Below are 20,239 nucleotides of genomic sequence, written 5' to 3' on the forward strand. Positions count from 1 at the left end.
AGAAAACAGGGAAAGAGGCCGTGAACAATGAACATCTTTTATGACAAACCAAGTGAGGGAGACGACTCACAAGGCCCTCTCTCTTCTGAGGCAAAGATAGAGGAAATTAAATCCAAGTGGCAGGCTGAGAGGTAAGTCCCTCCACCTCCCCCACCCGGCCATTTAAAGTCCATGCTGGCCCTCCATTTACAATGGGAGAGATCAAATTCACTCGAATACATCTGTCAGTGAGTTTGGCGCCCTGTAATCAGAACCAGAAAATGACCTCTGTACTGAAAAACGGACCTGCAATGTGCTGCTTCCAGCCGAAATGAAGGACTTGAGTTTTTCAAGGCAGACGGTGGGGACCTTTTGTGGCTGCCTAGAAAGCAGTGCTAGCTGCCTCCTTACTCTCTCCTGTTGACTTTTGATCTCTGCGGCCTGAGTTACAAGGTTCTGTCCTTTATCAATCAACTCAAATCCCTTGACTACTAGGAAGCAGGTTGGAGTTCTAAGTGGGGACAAGAAGGTGTGATAGGCCCCCAGGTAGACCATTTTGGTAAATTTTAAAAATGCAGAGCTGGAACCAAATCTGTATTGGTTCTACTTAAACTTGATTTTAATTTTAGAGCCAAGGATAGATGGGGCAGTTTAGTAAGAGTGATTTGACACATGCCCGGCATCTACAGACTGATTTGGTAGGCAATATAAAAAAGTCACAGAACTGTATGATTCTTTTGATATTACTCTTGTACTGAGTACAGTCTCAGGAGGTAACAAAGGGGTCACAAAAATAATCAGCACCATTATTTATAATAGCAACAATTCTTTTCTAGAAACTGATTCAATAAAACCCAAGCATCCATGAAACCACCAGAAAGGACCCAAACCTCCACCATCGCCAGAGCCACAAACACTGGACCATGTGCTTGCAATGTAAACACTCTACCATTGAGCTGCATATATCACTGGTAAACGTATATGGCATATGTGCACTGGTGCTTGCAATGAGGCCAGAGGAGGATGGTGGGTGTCCGGCTCTATGACTTTACGCTTTATTCCCTTGAGACAAGTCTCTTACTAAATATGGAGCTAGGCTAGAGGTTAGTGAGCCCCAGAAATCCTCCCAACCCTGCCTTCTAACCTCTCCCAATCTACCCCAGCTCTAGGGTAACAGGTATACATGGACCATACCCAGCTTTCTGAGTCTTGGAATCTGAACCAAAGTCTTATTATTTTCATGCTTTGCTTGGAAAGCAATTGTTTTTTATTCACAGAACCATCGTTTTAGTCCCATCCTTGGTATTTTGAGGCAAAATATTGCTATGTGGCTCAAGATGGCCTTAACTTCCCAATCATTCAACATTCTTCAGCCTCTGTCTCTGGCATGCTGAGGATACAGATGTGCACATGAATATCATCTGTCTCTGTAACCACATCTGAAATATCACCAGAATTCTTGTCCATTTTACACCATGCAACAGACCTGGCATAAGGGGGTTTACTTGGGGGAAGTGACATAGCCCCTGATCAGAACCCTTGTCTCCTGCAGTCAATTCTTCGCACAATGTATATGCACTGTACTCAATAAAACTGTTCTCCACTGTGATCTGAAGGCTGAGTTATTTCACCAACCCACCAGTCTCCCTGATCTTCAAGTTGAACCTCATTATTTGTACCAATCTCTCCCACAACTACACAAGGTTGGATGGGAACCACAGTCCAAAGACCCCACTACCCACTACTGCTTGCCCACATGTGGCTATAGTTCTTGGGTTGCAGCAGAAAGTCCTGCAGCAGAAGGAAGGGTATTTGACACCTATTTCTTAAAAAAAAAAAAAAAAAAAAAAAGCCTAAGATAAATAATGCTTCTCTTCATACTTCCCTCTCAAGATCCAAGTTTCCAAAGCCTGCTGTGGTGAGGCATGCTTATAATCCCAGAACTCAGGACGTAGAGGCTGGGGGCTTGAAAGACTGAGGCCAGCCCAGGCTCCAGAGAAGAGATCTGGTCTCAAAAAAAGTCAAAACCAAAACTAAACAAACCACCACCACCACCATCAACAACAACAAACGAAAGTAATTGAATAAATAAAGTTCACAGAACCATCACAGATCCAAACTCAGTTAAGGCTTCCTCTGGCTGAGACATGGTCAAGCGCATTTTTTTTTTTTGTGGATAGCAGCGCCCTTTGGGCTCATGAGTTAGCCCTTGGCACAGTTGGTGGCTGTCAGAGTGTGTGAACATGGGCCTGTGTCTGTCTGTACCATGAGACTCTGCCTTCTTCAGTCTTTTCTTTCTGTCTAGACTAGCAGAGAACCCTATCTTCGTGGCACTAACTGGATGTTTATGAAGCTGCATTAGCTTTAGTTTCTGCATTTTTTTTTTTTACCATACACTGTATTTCATGTTAAATGCTTGCTTTGTATCCATGCCATATTTTATGTAGCTTAAAAAAATGTCTGTAGAATTTTCTTTTCAATGCCATATGTATTTCTCTTCATTGGCTAATTTCAATTCAACCAAGAACCTTTTGCTTTCTATGGAGAGTAAATTCCCACTTTTTAGCTTCTAAAAGCAGCTGGCTACTGTGACTTAAAAACAAAACAAAACAAACAAAACAAAAAACCCTTAAAGACTCAAGTCACATACAAACAAATATATTTAACTTTAGGCCAAAAGAAACCAATCCAGAATACCAATACACACTTGGTGACTTGTGTCTTTCCCAAATAATCTAAGTAGATTGAAGCATCCTGGAATAATTTTTGGTCACTTCACACACTGGAAGATTAAACTTGGTGGCAAACAGGCCTGGTTTTCTGTGCCGCCTCTGATTAATTGGCAGTGCTTCCCAGAGACCTTGAGCTCAGTCAGAGTCAAGGCTGGCGATGATTATTTTCATGCAACACGCATATTAGATAATTCAGAGTCTCCACTCGTTCAAGTGGTCCAATTAACTAGGTCTTAAGATTTCACATAAAACCCCACTCACGGTTTACATTTTCAGATGTGTCCTTTAAAGATCAAAAAGCAACTGAAGAGCTAGGAAACCAATTTCTTGAACAGTCTTAACCAACTCTGCCCTGGTTACAGCTAAACCAGTAACGATGAAGAAGACCTCGGTTGTGCCCACCCCTCCTGGGTTCACATTCAAGTGTCAAGTGAAAGAAAAACGAGGCCCAGACACATAACAAAAAAGGAAAAATGCCAGAGAAACTGAGTCAGACAGAGACTGTTTTAGAGAGGGAAGTCAGGGAAGGCTCCGGCAGCAGCTGAGTTCTGAGTGGTTAGTACGATCAGGGCACGGACATCCCAAGCAGTAGAAACACAGTGCAAGCAGATAGCCTGTGGTGGGGGTGGGGTAGGGGTGGGGTGGGGTGGGAGGGTGGAGTGGGGGCACAAAGCAAATGGGCCCAAGGGATGAGCTGGGGCTAGACCCTTTCTAATTTACAAACTGTGATAAATTTTATATAGTGTTCTACAGCAAGCGGCAGTATGATCTAATCTTCAATTAGTTAAATCTCTCTTAAAATAATGGTAGAATTAAAGGACACAGTATTCAGAATTAGGATATACCCTTCCCTGGCTTCTTCTCCACTTCTATTATTATTATTATTACTACTACTACTACTACTACTACTACTACTACTACTACTACTACTACTATGGCTCAAGGTTTAAAACTAGAAAATTAACATATATACAATCGACCAACTAAAGTACAGTCCTTACTTGAATTTTTACCAGATTTTCCATTATTGTTTTTTTTTTTCCTGTTCCAGAATTTAGTCCTGGATCACGCATAGCAATGAGAGATTCTCCTTCATTTCCTTCAAGCTCTGACAGTTCCTCAGACTCCAGCATTGTAAGACTTTGACGCTATCTAAGAATAGCTGTTACCTTACAGAGATTCCACTAGGTTCCTTCCAGGGCTTATGCCATCACCTGCCGCCACCTGGTAGGCAGCATTTAAAAGGACTGCCACCCACTCCAGCTCTCCCTGTCCCCATGGGTTCCTCCTGACAGCTTCTCTCTCGCTCCCCCATTTCTGTCTTCAATGCCCCATTCTCATCTCTGCCCTCATGGTCCTGCTCCTATCTGTCTGCCTGCCAACATGTCTGCCTCCACTCCTTCTCTACATCCTCACCTCCTTGTTCCCCCAAATAAACCCCTTATACCAGATCTGTTGCATGGTGTAATCTCTCAGGGGGATACCTTGGCATGGGTCCACCAGGTATAACCTACCCCCATACATATTTTATTTCATAATGATATCCTAGTTGTAAGAGGGAACCTCAGTTGAGAAGTTGTCTCCATCAAATTGGCCCCGGAAGCATTTCTGTGATTAATGATTAATGTGGAAGGGTCAAGCCCACATTAATATGGAAGTGGCACCACCCTTGGGCAGGTGGTCCTGGGTTCTACAAGAAAGCTGGCGAAGCAGAAGCTGGAGAAGAGAGCATGGAGGTAGCCAGCATTTCCCCCGGTATCTGCTTCAGCTCCCGTCTCCAGGTCAATGCCCTGACTTCCCTTCATGACTATCGATTTTAAGATGAACTAAACCTTTTCTTCTCCAAGTTGCTTTTGGTCATGCTATGTATCCTAGCAACACAAACCAGACCAGGAAGGAAAGGACTTGTTTTATCATTCCGCTTACACCATGGCAAGTGTGCATCTATCCGTCTACCTGTGCATCTATCTCCACACGGACACCCTCAGAAGCTACATTCCCTATGGCTTACAGTTTATTACTATCATTGCTTTGTTGATCAAATTGTGTCGGTTTGCTTCTGAGTCCTTTAAGTCCCCATCCTTTCTCAAGGACTTCCTTAGGTTGCTGCCCTGCAAGGTAGTCCAGGCTCATCTTTGATTTCCCTGCAGTGAGCTTGAAACCAGTCATTTCCCCAAAGATGTGGAAAGGGGTATTTAGAAAACAAGAACAGAACAATAGGAACACTCAGTGCTAGGGGCTCCTGGTGCTTCCAGATGCTTCAAGACAGGAAAGTGGCAAGGCGCCGATCAGGGCACACAGGCTTATTTGAGTTCCTTTCTGTGTGTGTTGATCTGCACGGGTTAATAGCAATGACTTCATCTAACCCTGTCGTCTTTCAGCTGACCTGCGCAGATCTTGTCTACTAGACCTGGCATCTGAGGACCTGAAAGAATGGGGTGGCCTATCGTCCAATGCTGTAGATAATCTTGCATCCATTTCACTGTATTTTTATACATGAGTGTAACAAAGAAAACAATGATCCAAGGAAGATTGTTTCAGATCAGAAAAACAAAACAGCCTGGCATGTGCTATAGATTATATCTGTGAAAGCACGAAAGTAAGGCAGAAGGCCATAGCCAGGTTTAGGGTACACTGACCAGATTGGGTTCTATGTTATCCAACAAGAAGAAACATGTCTTATAAATTGATTTTAAATATGTGTCACAGGGGTACGAAACCATACCCCAGAACAATCGAAAGAACAAAAAACACCTGAGGTAAGAGGCCCTCTGCCTCCCCCCCACCACCACCCTTCTACAGTTCCCCAAGGCACTGTTCATCACGGGTCATTCTTTTGACCAGGTTCCAATACAAGCCCTGTGTTTGAGCCTTCTACCCTGATCTGCAGCTGCTTTTGAAGCAGACTCTCAAGGACACCACATTTAGTTGTTTAACCTTATACAAAGTAGCTTTAGAATGTTCACCTATTTACTTAGGATCAATAACTGTATTATCTGCTCCTGTTTTCCTGTTTAGCTTTACTGTCCTCTTAAAAACACTGTCCTCTGCATTAATGAAGTGAGCTCTCTCTCATCTGACCAGCTCAGTGATGCTATTTGCAATGCAATTCAGCCAATCAGTGAGTGACTGTCTATATTTCACTCTATCTGCCCCCACCTGTGTCCTGGTTTAGGTCTTTTGTGAGTGTGGAAACTACACTATGGTTTTAAGAGTCAGACTTACTATGCACCTTTTGAGATAAAGCTTTCCCCCCTCCCCTCCCCCCACCCCTTCTTCCTCCTCTCTTCTCTTCTCAAGCACTCTCCACCACTGTTCAACTGGGATCTAATTCTTTTCACTTGTGGTTTATCCTTCTTGAATTTCTTCAGCACAACGTACGTACTTTTTGTATATTTTTGTGTGTCCTTCTTTTTACATATTTATATTTTATCAGTCTCTTTTTTCTGCATGAAAGGCAGCATGGTATATGCATTTTTGCTTGTTTTCTTTCATTTAGAATGTTACCTTTAAAATCAACCCAAGTCTGTTCCTAGAGATTTACCACATTCCTTCTATGGCTGCCTCACAGCAACACTCGCACACTGATGATTGTATTTCTAGTCCTCCATCAAAGCTAGGGTCTTGATCAGTCTAAGCAGAGAGAACTCTTCCTCCCCTTTCCAACTGTGATGCCCCGGCCTATCCACAAACCAATAGTCAGCTCCTGCTGCTACAACCCAAAGATGCATGGTGTCCATAGAGAAAAGTGCCAAAAAAGGGTGCTGTATCTGCTGTCACTGGAGTTACACGTGTCTATGGGCTGTCCCGTGTGAGTGCAAGTCCTGAGAACCAACCTCACGTCAGAGCTCTGGAAGAACAACACATGCTCTTTATTGCCGAGTCATCTCTCCAGCCCCATGGTTGGGACATAATTTCAACCACATATATGTATATTATAAGATAATATAAGAAATGTTCATGAGGAAGTTCTGGTGACAAAATATATATTCAGCAAATTAGCTAATTGTGACTCTTGTCCCTACTTGTCATTTAAAGAAAAACAAACAAACAAACAAAAATAACCAAAGAAATCAAGTAAAAACTAACCCTTAATAAAAAAATCCCAAGATATAGAGTTCAAAGAATATTTATAATTGCGTAAATGAAAAGCATGTCTGTATTCATGGATGATTCAGTTAAAAAAGATCCTAGTCTGATACTTGATTTGAAAAGAGCCTAAGTAAATCAATGGTAAAACTAATAGAGACTTCTTCCCATCTGAACTAACACAGACACACCCCCATGTAGTTCCTGAACTTACTAAATGACATGTTAAGGCAAAAATGTCCTGCTCTTTCTCACTATTGGCTCAATGACATACTTAAACCATACTTACAACATATTCTCTTTTGATAGAGCACAATTGCTTTAGACAAGTCCAAACAGGTCCTCTGAATTGAGTGAAACAGCTGCAAGGAAACACAATACAGGGCTGTGAGGCAGGCAACAGTGCAAGGAAGATCTACGAGCCCGTGAGCATAAAGGCGCAAGTAAAAATGAAAGCACAATACTCCATTTTCCTGCTCAAAGACACACATGTCTGAGTGCATCTGGTGTCACATGTAGAGAAACATACAGTGACTGATCACTGCCCCCAAATCTGTACTCCCTGAAACTGCTCATCTCATGATCTATGTTAAGTTCTAAGGAATATTCTTTCCTCCCAGACTCTTGAAATAACAGATGAAAAACAAAACTTCAGGGAAGGGCCCAGCTAGAGGGCTTGGTACACCAGAGATCCAATGTTCATTCTAACCTAATTGTTATCTTCAGTACGTACTGTTTTTTGTAAATAAAAAAAAAAAAGGTGGCCCTGCAGGCTAAGTGTTATATTTAAACAATGACATTAATTTACTTGATGAACTCAGTGTCTTTTATCATATATGTGAGCAACTCAACAAAGCAAGTAAAACTCAACTGGCCAAGTGTTCTGTATTAAGAAGACATCTGTTAGAATGGTACCAGGCTAAGAGCAAACATCACCACCTATTTACCAACAATATCATAAAATACACAGTGAGACAGTGGTGGTGCACACCTTTGATCCCAGCACTTGGAAGGAAGAGACAGGCAGATTTCTTAGTTCAAGGCCAGCCTGGTCTACAGAGTGAGTTCCAGGACAGCCAGGGCTACACAGAGAAACCCTGTCTTGGAAAAAAAAAAGTCAAAACTTGAGCTCATGGTCATTGTGATGGTTAATCTTGGCTGTTCACTTGACTACATCTGGGATCACCTAAACTCCAAGCTACTGGGCACGCCTGTGAGGAATGTTCTTGACGAGATCATTTGAGCTGAGCACGCTAAACCTGGGCCATACTTTCTGGTGGCATAAAAGAACACGGGAGAAGAAAATAAAATTTTTTCTTTTCCCTGTTTTTCTTCATGTTCATGAGCAACTTTATCTCTACTGAATTTCTTTGCTGGTGTCAAGCCTATTTCTCCATGATTCTAATGTAGACTGAAAATCAGCTGAGAAAGACAGCCTTGTGGACTGAACAACTACTGGACTGATGATCTGTCCTTAGAAAGACAGTCATTATTGGACTAGCCAGACCACAGCTAGATAAATACTTGCAAGCCACTCTAATAAATCCCCCCTTTCAAATATACACTCATCCTGTCAGCTCTGTTCCTTGAGGGAAACCTGACTGATAGTGTAATCCTGTTCTTTCCCTCAGAAACTGAGAGCATTCTTGAAAAACAGAAGAGATGTTTTGGTTTGGAGAGCAAATGTCTCCCAAAGCCCTATGCTAAAGATTAGTTGTCTGCCTGTAGGAAGTGGAAGGACCTCTAAGGAGGTGAGTGGAGTGGAAGTGTGCTCACAGAGGACATGGCCTTGAAGAGGTATTAGGAGTCCAGCCTTCTCTCTGTTTCTAGGCTGTTATACAGTAAACAAGTTTCTTCTGCCAGGCACTTCTGTCGTGAAGCTATCTCATCATACCACTAAAAGCAATGGAACTGAGTGACCCTGAAAACACACACACACACACACACACACAGAGAGAGAGAGAGAGAGAGAGAGAGAGAGAGAGAGAGAGAGAGAGAGAGAGAGAGAGAGAGAGAGAGAGAGAAAGAGAGAGAGAGTCAGTGCCATGTCTTGATTCACGTGAGATACAAACTCAGGTCCATGTGCTTGTGCATCAAACATTTCCCCAGCCCCAAATCTAACTACTAATCAAGCCTGGTATGGGGACTTATTTTCTGGGCCTGCAGAGTAAATTAGCCTTCTGCAGGTCATACAGTGTAAGAACACTTCATAATAGTTTGCATACAATTCTCACGTTCTACTGGTCGACTCATTTTATGAAAATCTGTACCTATATTAATATTTTTGCAACAGAAATCCCTAGGGTGGACAAAACACTAAGTCCAGATATGCTGGATGCATTGTCTATGACAGTGTATACTTAAATGAGAGCATATTTATATTTATAAATGCTGCTGCAAGGACCTCCAGATAAACAGATATGTTTAAGACATAGTAAATTAAATTAAATATTAAATTACTATATCTTTGAGATAGGTTCTTGCTGTGAAACCCAGACAGGCAATCTCCTGCTTCATCCTCCTAAGATTACAGGACTACCACTATGCCAAGCTTAAATTACTTTTTGGATAAATGTTTGTATTTATCAGATTGTTTAAGAAAAACAGCACTGAGATATAAGAAGCAGATACAGCTCTGAATGACTTAAACTATATTTACAATACAAATATCAGAAAAGACATTTCCTCTTTCTACCCTGTTCCATGGTGAACCTCTTCAGAAGCTGCACCCCATCGGCTGCTATTTCACAATTTCCAGTGGTAGAAGAGAAATGGCTGAGAACTGAGACTTGTTTGTTCTAATATATAGTGACTATTTACATAGTCGTTCGGTTTGAAACTGTGCCTGGGACAGGCTGGGAACATGGCGGTGATTAAGAGCTAACTTGGAATTTGACCTCTGAGTGGTGAGGAGGCAGGCAAACAAATTCACACCTGAGGTTTTTTCCATGGACTGTGCATGAGAGGATTTCGCCTGCCTCATAGTGCATTACCCACCAGAGGGATTTCTGTTATAGAAATGAGTACTCTATGCAAAAGGAGGCTAGGCCACATGGCAGTGAGCAGCTGGTCTGTGGGTAGACAGCCAGCGACTTCACCTTTAGGATGTGAGAACTATGAGATCAAGTCAGGCAAGGAATGATCTAGGGCAGAATGTCCAGGTAGACCACGGAAACGGCTTTGACAAACCTGAACTAGCTGGTCATACCGAGGGATCTGAGAAAAGACCTTAGTGTCTGGAATGTGGTGTGAGTAGTGTAAGAATGGAAAGGGAAAGGGAAAAGGGAAAAGAAGAGGAAAGAGAAAAGAAAAGGGAAAGGAAAGGAAAGGAAAGGAAAGGAAAGGAAAGGAAAGGAAAGGAAAGGAAAGGAAAGGAAAGGAAAGGAAAGGAAACCCAGGGGAAGAGGCAGAGGGTATGTCAGGAGCTTTCAGGAAGTAGGCTGTCAAGACAGGACAAGCACTCACTCAATACTATTACTGAAATCATATCTAATTTAACCCCATAGTGGCTGGAACGAATAAGAATTCTTGTTACCGAGGCAGCAGTAGCTCAGGTTCCACTGTGCAGGGCAGGGCATCTGTGGTCTTGAGGCCAGCCCATCTCTCATAATAAACCCTAGAAAGCTCTGCCTAGATCTGCTTCCGTCCTCAGATTCCCAGAATGAGTCATATCCTTCTTCCACACCCAAGACCATCCTGTATAACTGACAGCTACCCTCTATGTGCTCTTAGCCTTTTGCTAATGTTTCAAGATTCTTGAAAAGGCTTGGAAATCTTGAGCTTTTAAGTGCAGCCCCGTTAATGTTCATCTCATTAACTTTAGCTGACATAGTAAATGTAGAGATCCTATAGACTATCATCCATGGAACACAGTATTCTTCTCAGTGCCCCGTCACTCACAGAACTGATGTTTGCTTTCAAAATGTAACGAAAACTAAAAGTAAAAATGTTCAGTTGGACAATGATGCAGCAGGCCTTTTATTCATTATACTAACCCAGTAATCAACCTGATATTAAGACACTTGCTACATAGATTAACTAACAAGCTGCTTAGTTAATTTATTCTAGAATCTTCCATGACTTTGTACCAGTATTTCTAGAATCTACTTTACAGGTCATTTGGTTTGTTGTTAACTAAACATTTGCCTGGCCTGTATGTTCAACTGTGGTTTTTGAGATGTAATGAGTAGATCTTTGATTGTGTTTCGGTTTTCAACAAACACTTACTTGAATTTATGATATTTCATGCATTCCAACTTAGTGCTTGGAAACACGACACATTAAAAGAGGCACTCAGGGGAGAGTTTGTAGATTAAAAAATATGCTAATATTGAACTGACTTGATCCCAGGTGTTCCTCATGAAGGCCTTGCCCCTCGCAAGGTGCCTTTGCTGGGTCTAAGAGCTACGAAGAACTTACCTCTAGCTTGGCATCCAGGTCTGCATCAGAAGCCACAACGTGCTCATCCTCCTTCTTCCCTGTAGCTTTGATAAAGGCCTGCTTCGTTTCCCAATATTTCTGTTGCATCTTATTGACAACTGACTTATCTTGAGCAAGCCGGTCCTGCAACTCCCAGGAATAACTGCTAAGAACAATAGAGAACTATCTTACTCACGGCTTTCAAAGGACCTTCAAGGATTGAGATAGTATACTACAAAGCATTTTTAGCTACATATGAGGTTCTAGTGTACATTTACATTATTGATAAACCTACAAATGCTCCTTATGGGATTATTATGCCATAAACATCAATGAATTCTAACTTACTCCACAATTTTAAAAGTTAGAGTTAGAAAATTCTGTATCTTTTAAAGAATTTTATTGAATAGTAAGTTTGGAGCAGAAGCTGAAGAAACAGCCAACCAGTGACTGGCCCAACTTTAGTCTCATCCCATGTGAGAGAGCCAACCCCAGACACTATTAATGATACTCTTCTATGCTCGTAGACAGGAGCCAACCTAACTGTCTCCTGAGAGGCTTCATCCAGTAGCATATGGAGGTAGATTCAGAGACCCACAGCCAAACATCAGGCTGAGCTTGAGTGTCTTGTGAAGAGTGGAGGACAACTGAGGAAGCCGGAGGGGCCAAGGACACTACAAAAAGACCTACAGTCAACTAACCTGGGCCTTGGGCTCACAGAGACTGGGCCACCAACTAGGAAGCAATCAAGGGCTGGACCTAGGCCCCTACACAATTGTAGCAGATGTGCAGCTTGGTCTTCATGTGGAACCTCTAATAAATGGAGTGGGGGCTATCTTAGTCTCCGTTCCCTGTCATTAGATCCCCTTCCCCCTACCTAGACTGCCTGCTTGGGCCTCATGCAGGGAGGATGTGCCTGGGGCAGGGGTCATACCCAAGGGGAAGGGGCCATATGGGGAAGGATTTATTACAGTAGAATTGAGGAGAGGAGAGAGGAGGCTGTGATCCCGATGTAAAAATGATTTAAAAAAATAAATTATTAGAAAAAATAATTCTGCTATTAAAAATTATTCTACAAAATAAATCTCCCCAAAAAAGATATTTTTAAAGAAAATCAAGACATTGAACATGAACAAGAACATACATGTATATCTTAGTTGGGACATGCTCCTTCTGGGTGTAGAAAAAGTGATGCCCAGGCAGCCAGCTAACTAGCTCAGGAGCCCAGTGAGTCAGAGATAAGGACAGACAGCAGCACGTCTCTCCACACCTCCATTATGCCGCAGTGGGGTGACAGCAGAAGAGGAGATAAGGGGCTGAAAAATAGCATGTCTAAAATCTGCTACAGAGGCATCTGAAACTGTCAGACTGGAAGTCAGGGAGAAGAATGGCTTCTGGGTCGGGGGAAGGGAAACATGGAGTGGCTAATCAAGCCAGAAGGTGTCCCTTATGCTGAAGAAGTAAGTTCTGGAGATTTGCTACCCCAGGGTCTGTCGTTATCAATACCGATTATGCACTCCAGACTTTCTTAAGGGTGTAAACTTACTACTAATTATTCTTAGAACAATGAAACCAAAAATTTACATTCTACAATCTGTTATAGATCTCTGGGTGTTAAAAACTAAATTCTTCAGCATAAATGTTGAAAATATATAGATAGGAAGCCATTCCTTAGAAAGACTTTAATAAAAAGCAAATAAAAATATGTAAAGAAGAATTAGAATCACAATTGGGAATGACACCGGATTCCACTAAAGTGATCAGAGTACCCCAAATACTGACAGCAGGTTTGCGGTTGCTGCTGTGTCCCTACTCCTCGCTGTCTACTCCCTACATGGTTCAGTCCAGCTTCAAAGGCCCACACAGGGTCCCTAAAAATCCATCTTCCTCCCACTCTCACCCATCACCACATTAGATGTTCCAGAGCAGGAGCTGCTTTACAATACTGTAGCAAAATGCCCATATCTCAAACTTGATGTATACTCATGGTTTGTAAGTTCATTATGTTTACTTACAATGTCCATCAACATGTTTGGTCTGAAAAACATCAGAAAAACCTGTCTGATGACGTCCTTAATAAAACTTATCTTCAGTGAGAGAAGTGGGAACCTATGAGTGTGCTAAGGTTTACTTCTTTCTTTCCTCGTTAGCGAAGAGATTTATTTTGGTTTCATATTAAAGAAATAAGAGAAACGTTTATACCATGTATGAAAAAGGTGGGCATTTCTACCCAATGTAGACAATTAAAAGACAGGAAGGACCTAGCTCAAATAGGAGATTATTTCAGGAAAATGAGATTCTAAAAAAAATGAGGTATTGGATAGACTTTTTATCAGCTCATTCTTTCTTTTCCTTTTCTTTTTTCTTTTTGTCAATGATCATAGATCAATGGGGGGGAAAAGTTCCATTTGGAGTAGAAAAGATGCTGGTGCTGTAGAAATCTGGTAACCACCCATCATCTAACAAATGGGAACCTCAGGTTTCAAAATGTTAAGGATCTTGCTCAAAGTCACACAGAATGAAAAACTGAGATCTTGCAATATATCTTCAACAAGACACAAAGCGGAGTACTGAAAGGGATTACCTACGCCTCAGGACATTCCAGTTTCCAAAGGGCTAACTACTGAGCATGCCAGGACACGTCAGTCACTGGGAGGGTGATGAGACAGAGCCCAGTGCATGAACATACATGGCAACTGCTCAGGGATGTAAAGTACCAGATCCATTTGGTAAATAATTTTGTAAAGCTTACTATATTTTAAGATACAAAAAAATTCTTTTAAAGTGTGATGGTATAGAGGACTTTGACCCTGATATTTTTCTTAGTAAGAAGGCAAGAATTAAAATGTATATTTTATTATAACTATTTTCACAGATGAAAATAAAACTACTAATTGGTTTTTTCATGACACAAATTAAAGAGGTAAAACTGGACAGCATTCAAGTTGTTTGGTGGGTCACAGGTTCACCAAACTAAGACATAGCAATTAAAGGACTTCTAAAAGGTTCACGTGCTGCTTAGACGTGTTACAGGCATATACATGATAGAGCTAACATGAATACTACGTCTAACTCTGACTGACTTCTGAATGTTCACAGGTGATAAAGTAGCGTCTACAGCTTAATGGAACTGACCAGTGCATGATTGTACAACCATTCTTTACCCACCCTATATAACACTGTACTTTGCCTTCAATTGTGGAAGTTATAAGCAAGGTAGGAGCAAACATGGATCAAGTTATTAGGTTATATGATATGGTGGTAAGAAAATTATCTTTTTAAAAAAATTATCTTTAGATTCCTAAGAGAAAGTTTCCACCCAAGTAAGTTTCTTAGCAAATATAAATGACATGAATATAAAGTTTTTGTTACTTGGTTTTAATTCCACATTTAGCAGAGGTATTAAAACAATGTGTACTAACACTGGGAGGTGGATAGCTGGTTATTTACTGCTAAAGTCACTTGATTATTCCACCTCATCCCCATTTACTGAGCACAAACTATGCAGTTCGCATTTAGCATCATCCAATGTAGGAAAAGGTAACAAATTCCTTACCATTTGTGTCCTGACATGTTTTCTTCTCTTTTCTACTGCTGATGATTTGTGAAGGGGCAGAGAAAAAGCATGATAGGATATGTTATATTAAACCTGAAATAAAAGAAATACGTTGAATGGTTATAAACTATATTACAACTGTACATTAATTTGAAAAAATATTTTCAATGTATCTCAGATCTAGTTGCATGATACGGAACAAATACTATTCCACAATAATGTCAAATATTGATGTCAAAAATGGTTCAGCGAAGCAACACTAGAGCGAATATCCTAAACGAAGCTTAGGGAATGAACAGGCACGATGATGGTTTTAAAGGCAGGTTTCATAAGACTGTATCAAATGCATTGTCATTTATATAAAGCTTAAAATAATGAAATAATACCTATGCTAATATTTATGATTTATTTTTAAAGGTATGCTTCAAAGTCTTTAGTACTCACCTTTTCTATAAAACATACAGTTGTTTGAAAGGAAACACCACCAAATAAATAGGTCTAGCTGTCATGAGGTCAGAATTCAGAATATGGACTTGCACCAACAGTGCATATTGAAACATTAAAATCACAATTCTTATAAAGACATATATTGCATGTGTGTGTGTGTGTGTGTGTGTGTGTGTGTGTATGAATGCACATCCCATGGTGTTCACACACACACAAAACAGAGTGCAGAGTGTGATGGAACAAGTGCACTGAGGATACATTTTCTACTTGTACCATCTGGGTTCTGTAGCTCTAACTCAGGCTGTGAGGTAGGTAGCAAGAATCACACCTGCTGAGCTTTCTTACTGGTCCAGGCTTATTACCCTCTTCCCTTTAATTTTAAGTTCAGTTTATTTTAACTGATACATAAAACATACAATTATACATTCCAGTGGAGTGCATATGCTGCTTTGTAAGGAGGCGGCACGATACGTGTGAGAGGGATGCACAGTGCTTTCAGTTGTACATGGAATATCTTCGTTGCTTAAGACACAAGGTGAGTATTATCATTTTATGCCTCTTTATTACACTTGAATCATTTCATACTCAAGTTCTTAAAGAGATAAATTAGTGTTGCAAAAACAAAAATAGACAAAAATTAACCCCCCCCCCCAAAAGACCAATGTGACAGAACTGGATTCTAAGAGGGCAGAAGCAGGGGTGATATACATCAGGCTTAAAACATATTTTCATTTCTTGAGAATATGGGAATCACTTATGTCTTTGCCTTACCTCAGGGAAGCAAGCCAGCCCCAGAGGCAGAGCTCTCCAGTTGCCTGGGAGTTCCTGAGAAAGGAAGGGTAAGACCTCTGGCTGCCAAGTGTGCATTTAGTATGTGTGCTAACACTTCTGGATGCCCTTTGGATTGACTGATCACCATAATTAGGCCAGTGTGGTGGCCAGCACCCTTAAAATCACAGGGGTGTTTTCGCTTTTGTTTATTTTGAATTGCTGATTGTTTCCCTTTAAACATGTTTTAAGAGAATGGCTTTGAGTATTTCAATCGGATATTGGAATAAGAAGGAAGAATGGACCTCTTCCTAGTATCTGCAATGACAGCAACCCTTTTTTCTCTTCCTCATGGAGGGCAGCCAGGTATTGAGACAAGTTGCCTCGGGAAGCACACCCAAGGTAAGTGCACTTTGTGGTTATTCTGTGTATTCTCAGAATGGTTATACATTCAAGCTCTCTCACCTACACACACACACACACACACATACACACACACACATACACACCACACACACACACACTCCCAAGGGTACATTTACTGAATACTCCCAACAAAAATTACCATAAAATGCTCAAAAACTGAAATTATGATATTCTTTCTTTGAGTTTGCTTTACCATGAACTGTTAAGGGAATTGGTACTTTTTGATTAATTTTTTGTTATTAGAGTAAAACATTTTTATTTTTTATTTATTTATTTTTTATTGATATATTTTTTATTTACATTTCAAATGATTTCCCCTTTTCTGGGTCCCCACTCGCCGCAAGTCCCATAAGCCCTCTTCCCTCCCCCTGTTCTTCCATCCACCCCTTCCCACTTCCCTGTTCTGGAATTCCCCTATACTCTTGCACTGAGTCTTTCCAAAACCAGGGGCCACTCCTCCATTCTTTTTGGACATCATTTAAGTTGTGGATTATGTCCTGGGTATTCAAAGTTTCTAGGCTAATATCCACTTATCAGTGAGTGCATACCATGATTGATCTTTTGAGACTGGGTTACCTCACTTAGTATGATGTTCTCCAGCTCCATCCATTTGTCTAAGAATTTCATGAATTCATTGTCTCTAATGGCTGAATAGTACTCCATTGTGTAAATATACCACATTTTTTGTATCCATTCCTCCGTTGAAGGACACCTAGGTTCCTTCCAGCTTCTGGCTACTACAAATAGGGCTGCTATGAACATAGTGGAGCATGTATCCTTATTGCATGCTGAAGAATCCTCAATATAAAAAATATGGAATGCTTCACAAATTTGCGTGTCATCCTTGCGCGGGGGCCATGCTAATCTTCTCTGTATCGTTCCAATTTTAGTATATGTGCTGCCGAAGCGAGCACGAGTAAAACATTTTTAAATCTCATTTTTAGGTTGTGTATTAGCAGGTGTGTATGCATGAACATGTGTGTGTGTGTGTCTGTGTGTGTCAGGAGCTGTCCACCTTGATTTGTGAGACAGGACTTCTCACTGAGACCTGAGCATGACAAGAGAACCCCTAATCTCTTCTTCTCTAAAACTGGGATTACAAACATGTGCCATCATTCCTGACTTTTTATGTGGGTCCTGGGATCAAACTCACATCTCTGTGGGCTGAGAGACCTCTTTTTCATTTTTTACATGTACAGGACAGTATATTGCAATACATTGCGACAGAACAGATCTCTCAAATGTAATCTTGCGTGACTGAAACCTCATCCCCACTGAACTGGCAACTTACCATCAGCCCCTGTCTGCCCAGGGCGATCGCCATTCAACTATCTGATTGTGAATTTGATAACTTTAGAGACCTCGTTATAAGTGTAACCACGTAGTATTTGTGTTTTGTGATTGGCTTCTTTCACTTTGCACAGTGCCCTGTAGCATGATAAAGTCCAATCTTCCCTCCCCATCAAAACTGAATAACAGTCCATTGCATATACTCATACCCTGCTGACAGGCTGCTCCCACACTTAGCTACTATGAATACTGATGCAATGAACATAGGGATCATAAAGACCCTTCTATTGTATAAGTATGATTTATAATCAGAAGTGGGATAGTTAACTCATATGGTAGTTTTTTCTTTTCTTTTGAATTGTCTGCAACTGTTTCTACAGGTCCTATGTCTTCACTGAAGCCTACTCCAGCAGCACATCTGGTCCCAAACTTTCCACATCCTTCCTCTCAGCACCACTTTTCTCCAGAGGCCACACTATTAAGCACTATCTGACAGCTCCTATGGTTTTAGCTTGCATTCCCCTGATTATCAGTGATGGTGAGCATCTTTCTGTAGTTTTGCTGACAGTTCGTTTATTTTTGTTAGAAAAGAGTCCATTCCAACCTTTCTCCATTTTAAAATCAGACATTTTTGTTATTGAATTCTTTGAACATTAGAGCTATATGGTTCACAAATGCTCTTTTTCCATTCCATAGATGGTTTTTGATTATGCTTCTGTTGATTGATTGTTTTGCTGTAACATTTTTGATTAATTTTGATCAGTAAACTATACATTCACTGTAGTTCTTTATACCAACAAGAAATATCACTGTGCAAACTGCCTCTCCTATACAGACTTCCTGGACATTTCTAGATTACACATCATATGGCAGTATTCCCCAGTGTTGTTGAAAAGCCCTGCACTGAGCTGTTCTGGGGGTGAACTCTAGATTCTGAGGGTCCACCCCTGCTGAACCAGGATTTCTGAGAAAAGATCTGGAGGCCCATACTTACAACAAAGCTTACATATTAATGTGATTTCTAAGCACTCTATAAGAACTATGGCTAAATACAAGGAAAACCATTCAGGAAATGAGTCTCTCTTGAACCGACATGGCATGGGGCAATAAAATCATGGGTAACCAAATAGGTAAACCATGCAGGTATATTTAAATATCTTATGCTAACGTGGCTATAGTCAGAGTCTGCATCTCTTCCTACACGTGTTTAGACACCACACACCAAAGACAACTAATAAGTATCTTCGGATTTCTAGACCTAACCTATCCCATCTTGCCATATCATTTTCTAAACTGACAGTGCCACTGTAAGTAGTTAAAAGTCATTGCGGGGCTAATGATATGTCTCAGGAGGTTAGAAATGTGTGCCTTGTGGGAAGGGGTGGATGGGGGAACAGGGTGAGGGAAGAGGGCTTATGGGACTTTCAGGGAGTGGAGAGCCAGGAAAGGGGAAATCATTTGAAATGTAAATAAAAAAATATATCGAATAAAAAAAGTAAAATAAAAAATAAAACTCAAAAACAAACAAACAAAAAAAAAAAGAAATGTTTGCTTTACCAATCGACTACACAAGTCTGATCCCCAGAACTGACACAAAGAACTTTATAAAGTTCTCACCTGGCTTCTACACCCATGCCTCTCCCCTGCTCTCTCATACATACACACCAATAATAATAATAGACAAAATAAAATTAAAACCATCATAAAGTTTCACCCTTTAATTTCTGCTCAATAGTTAAGTTAAGCAAACATTACTATGAAACAGTAATTACCATGAAACAGGAATTGCTCTAACATGACTTGATATCTAAATTTGCTCTACCTAATTAAAAAAAAATCACTATTAGCCTAAACATAGTTTAAAACGATCTGATAGCCATAGTAGAAAAAAGGTCAAAGGTAATAGTGAAATTTAAATTTGATATTTAACCTAACATCTCTAAAAATACAACTTCAAAAGGTAATCAATATAAAAACTTCCAGGATATTTCACATTCATATTTTTGCACTGAGTCCAAGATATGCTGTGTATTTTACCCCCACATTAAATTTCAATTGAGGCTAGCCACATTAAATACTCAACAGCCTCCTGGGATTGGGGAGTACAGTATTAGAAAGTATACAATTAGTAGTAAAGACAGATATAAAGACATATTTCAGAGAATCAGAAGACATTTGAATTTTAAGAGGACCATATGATAGGACCAAAAGGCTGTAGATCTGTGAATTTTCCTGCAAACATATTTCATCACAATAGAAAACAAAGCTGAAAACAGTATCAAGCTGATCACAGACTTTTAAGTGTCATGGAGAAGGCACTGGTATCTTAATTGGCACATCTTGCCCAAAAGGATATCTGTGTTCTTTTTCTCAAGGAAGGCAAAGCAATTCATGGGTGATGATGATGATGATGATGATGAGCAGGAGGAGGAGGAGGAGGAGGAAGAGAAAGGAGGAAGAAGAGGAGGATAGATCTTATTCAAAGATGTTAGGCTCTATGAGTTAATAATGACGTATACGTTTTTAACTTCAG

At 40.6% G+C, this 20,239-nt stretch overlaps 1 protein-coding gene and 1 non-coding gene across 4 annotated transcripts in view; both read right to left on the bottom strand.

Moving 5' to 3' along the window:
• The window catches only part of Ica1 (islet cell autoantigen 1), a 136,621-nt gene that overhangs the window by 102,271 nt on the left and 14,111 nt on the right, over window positions 1–20,239 (bottom strand). For 2 of the 3 annotated variants that reach the window (XM_052173242.1, XM_052173241.1), the window contains exons 2-4: window positions 14,776–14,868; window positions 11,220–11,385; window positions 7,090–7,162 (exon numbers count right to left, since the gene is read on the bottom strand). In XM_052173242.1, the coding sequence (XP_052029202.1) occupies window positions 7,090–7,162; window positions 11,220–11,385; window positions 14,776–14,792 (256 nt within the window). In that variant the 5' untranslated portion in view covers window positions 14,793–14,868. The remainder of the gene's footprint in view (window positions 1–7,089; window positions 7,163–11,219; window positions 11,386–14,775; window positions 14,869–20,239) is intronic. The other variant, XM_052173243.1, reaches the window with a different exon arrangement.
• LOC127679447 (U6 spliceosomal RNA) lies at window positions 17,224–17,330 on the bottom strand. Its single transcript, XR_007976760.1, has one exon. It is a non-coding gene; the product is annotated as a U6 spliceosomal RNA (small nuclear RNA).

The sequence above is a fragment of the Apodemus sylvaticus genome, chromosome 2, assembly GCF_947179515.1.
Source record: "Apodemus sylvaticus chromosome 2, mApoSyl1.1, whole genome shotgun sequence".
NCBI classification, from domain to species: Eukaryota; Metazoa; Chordata; class Mammalia; order Rodentia; family Muridae; genus Apodemus; species Apodemus sylvaticus.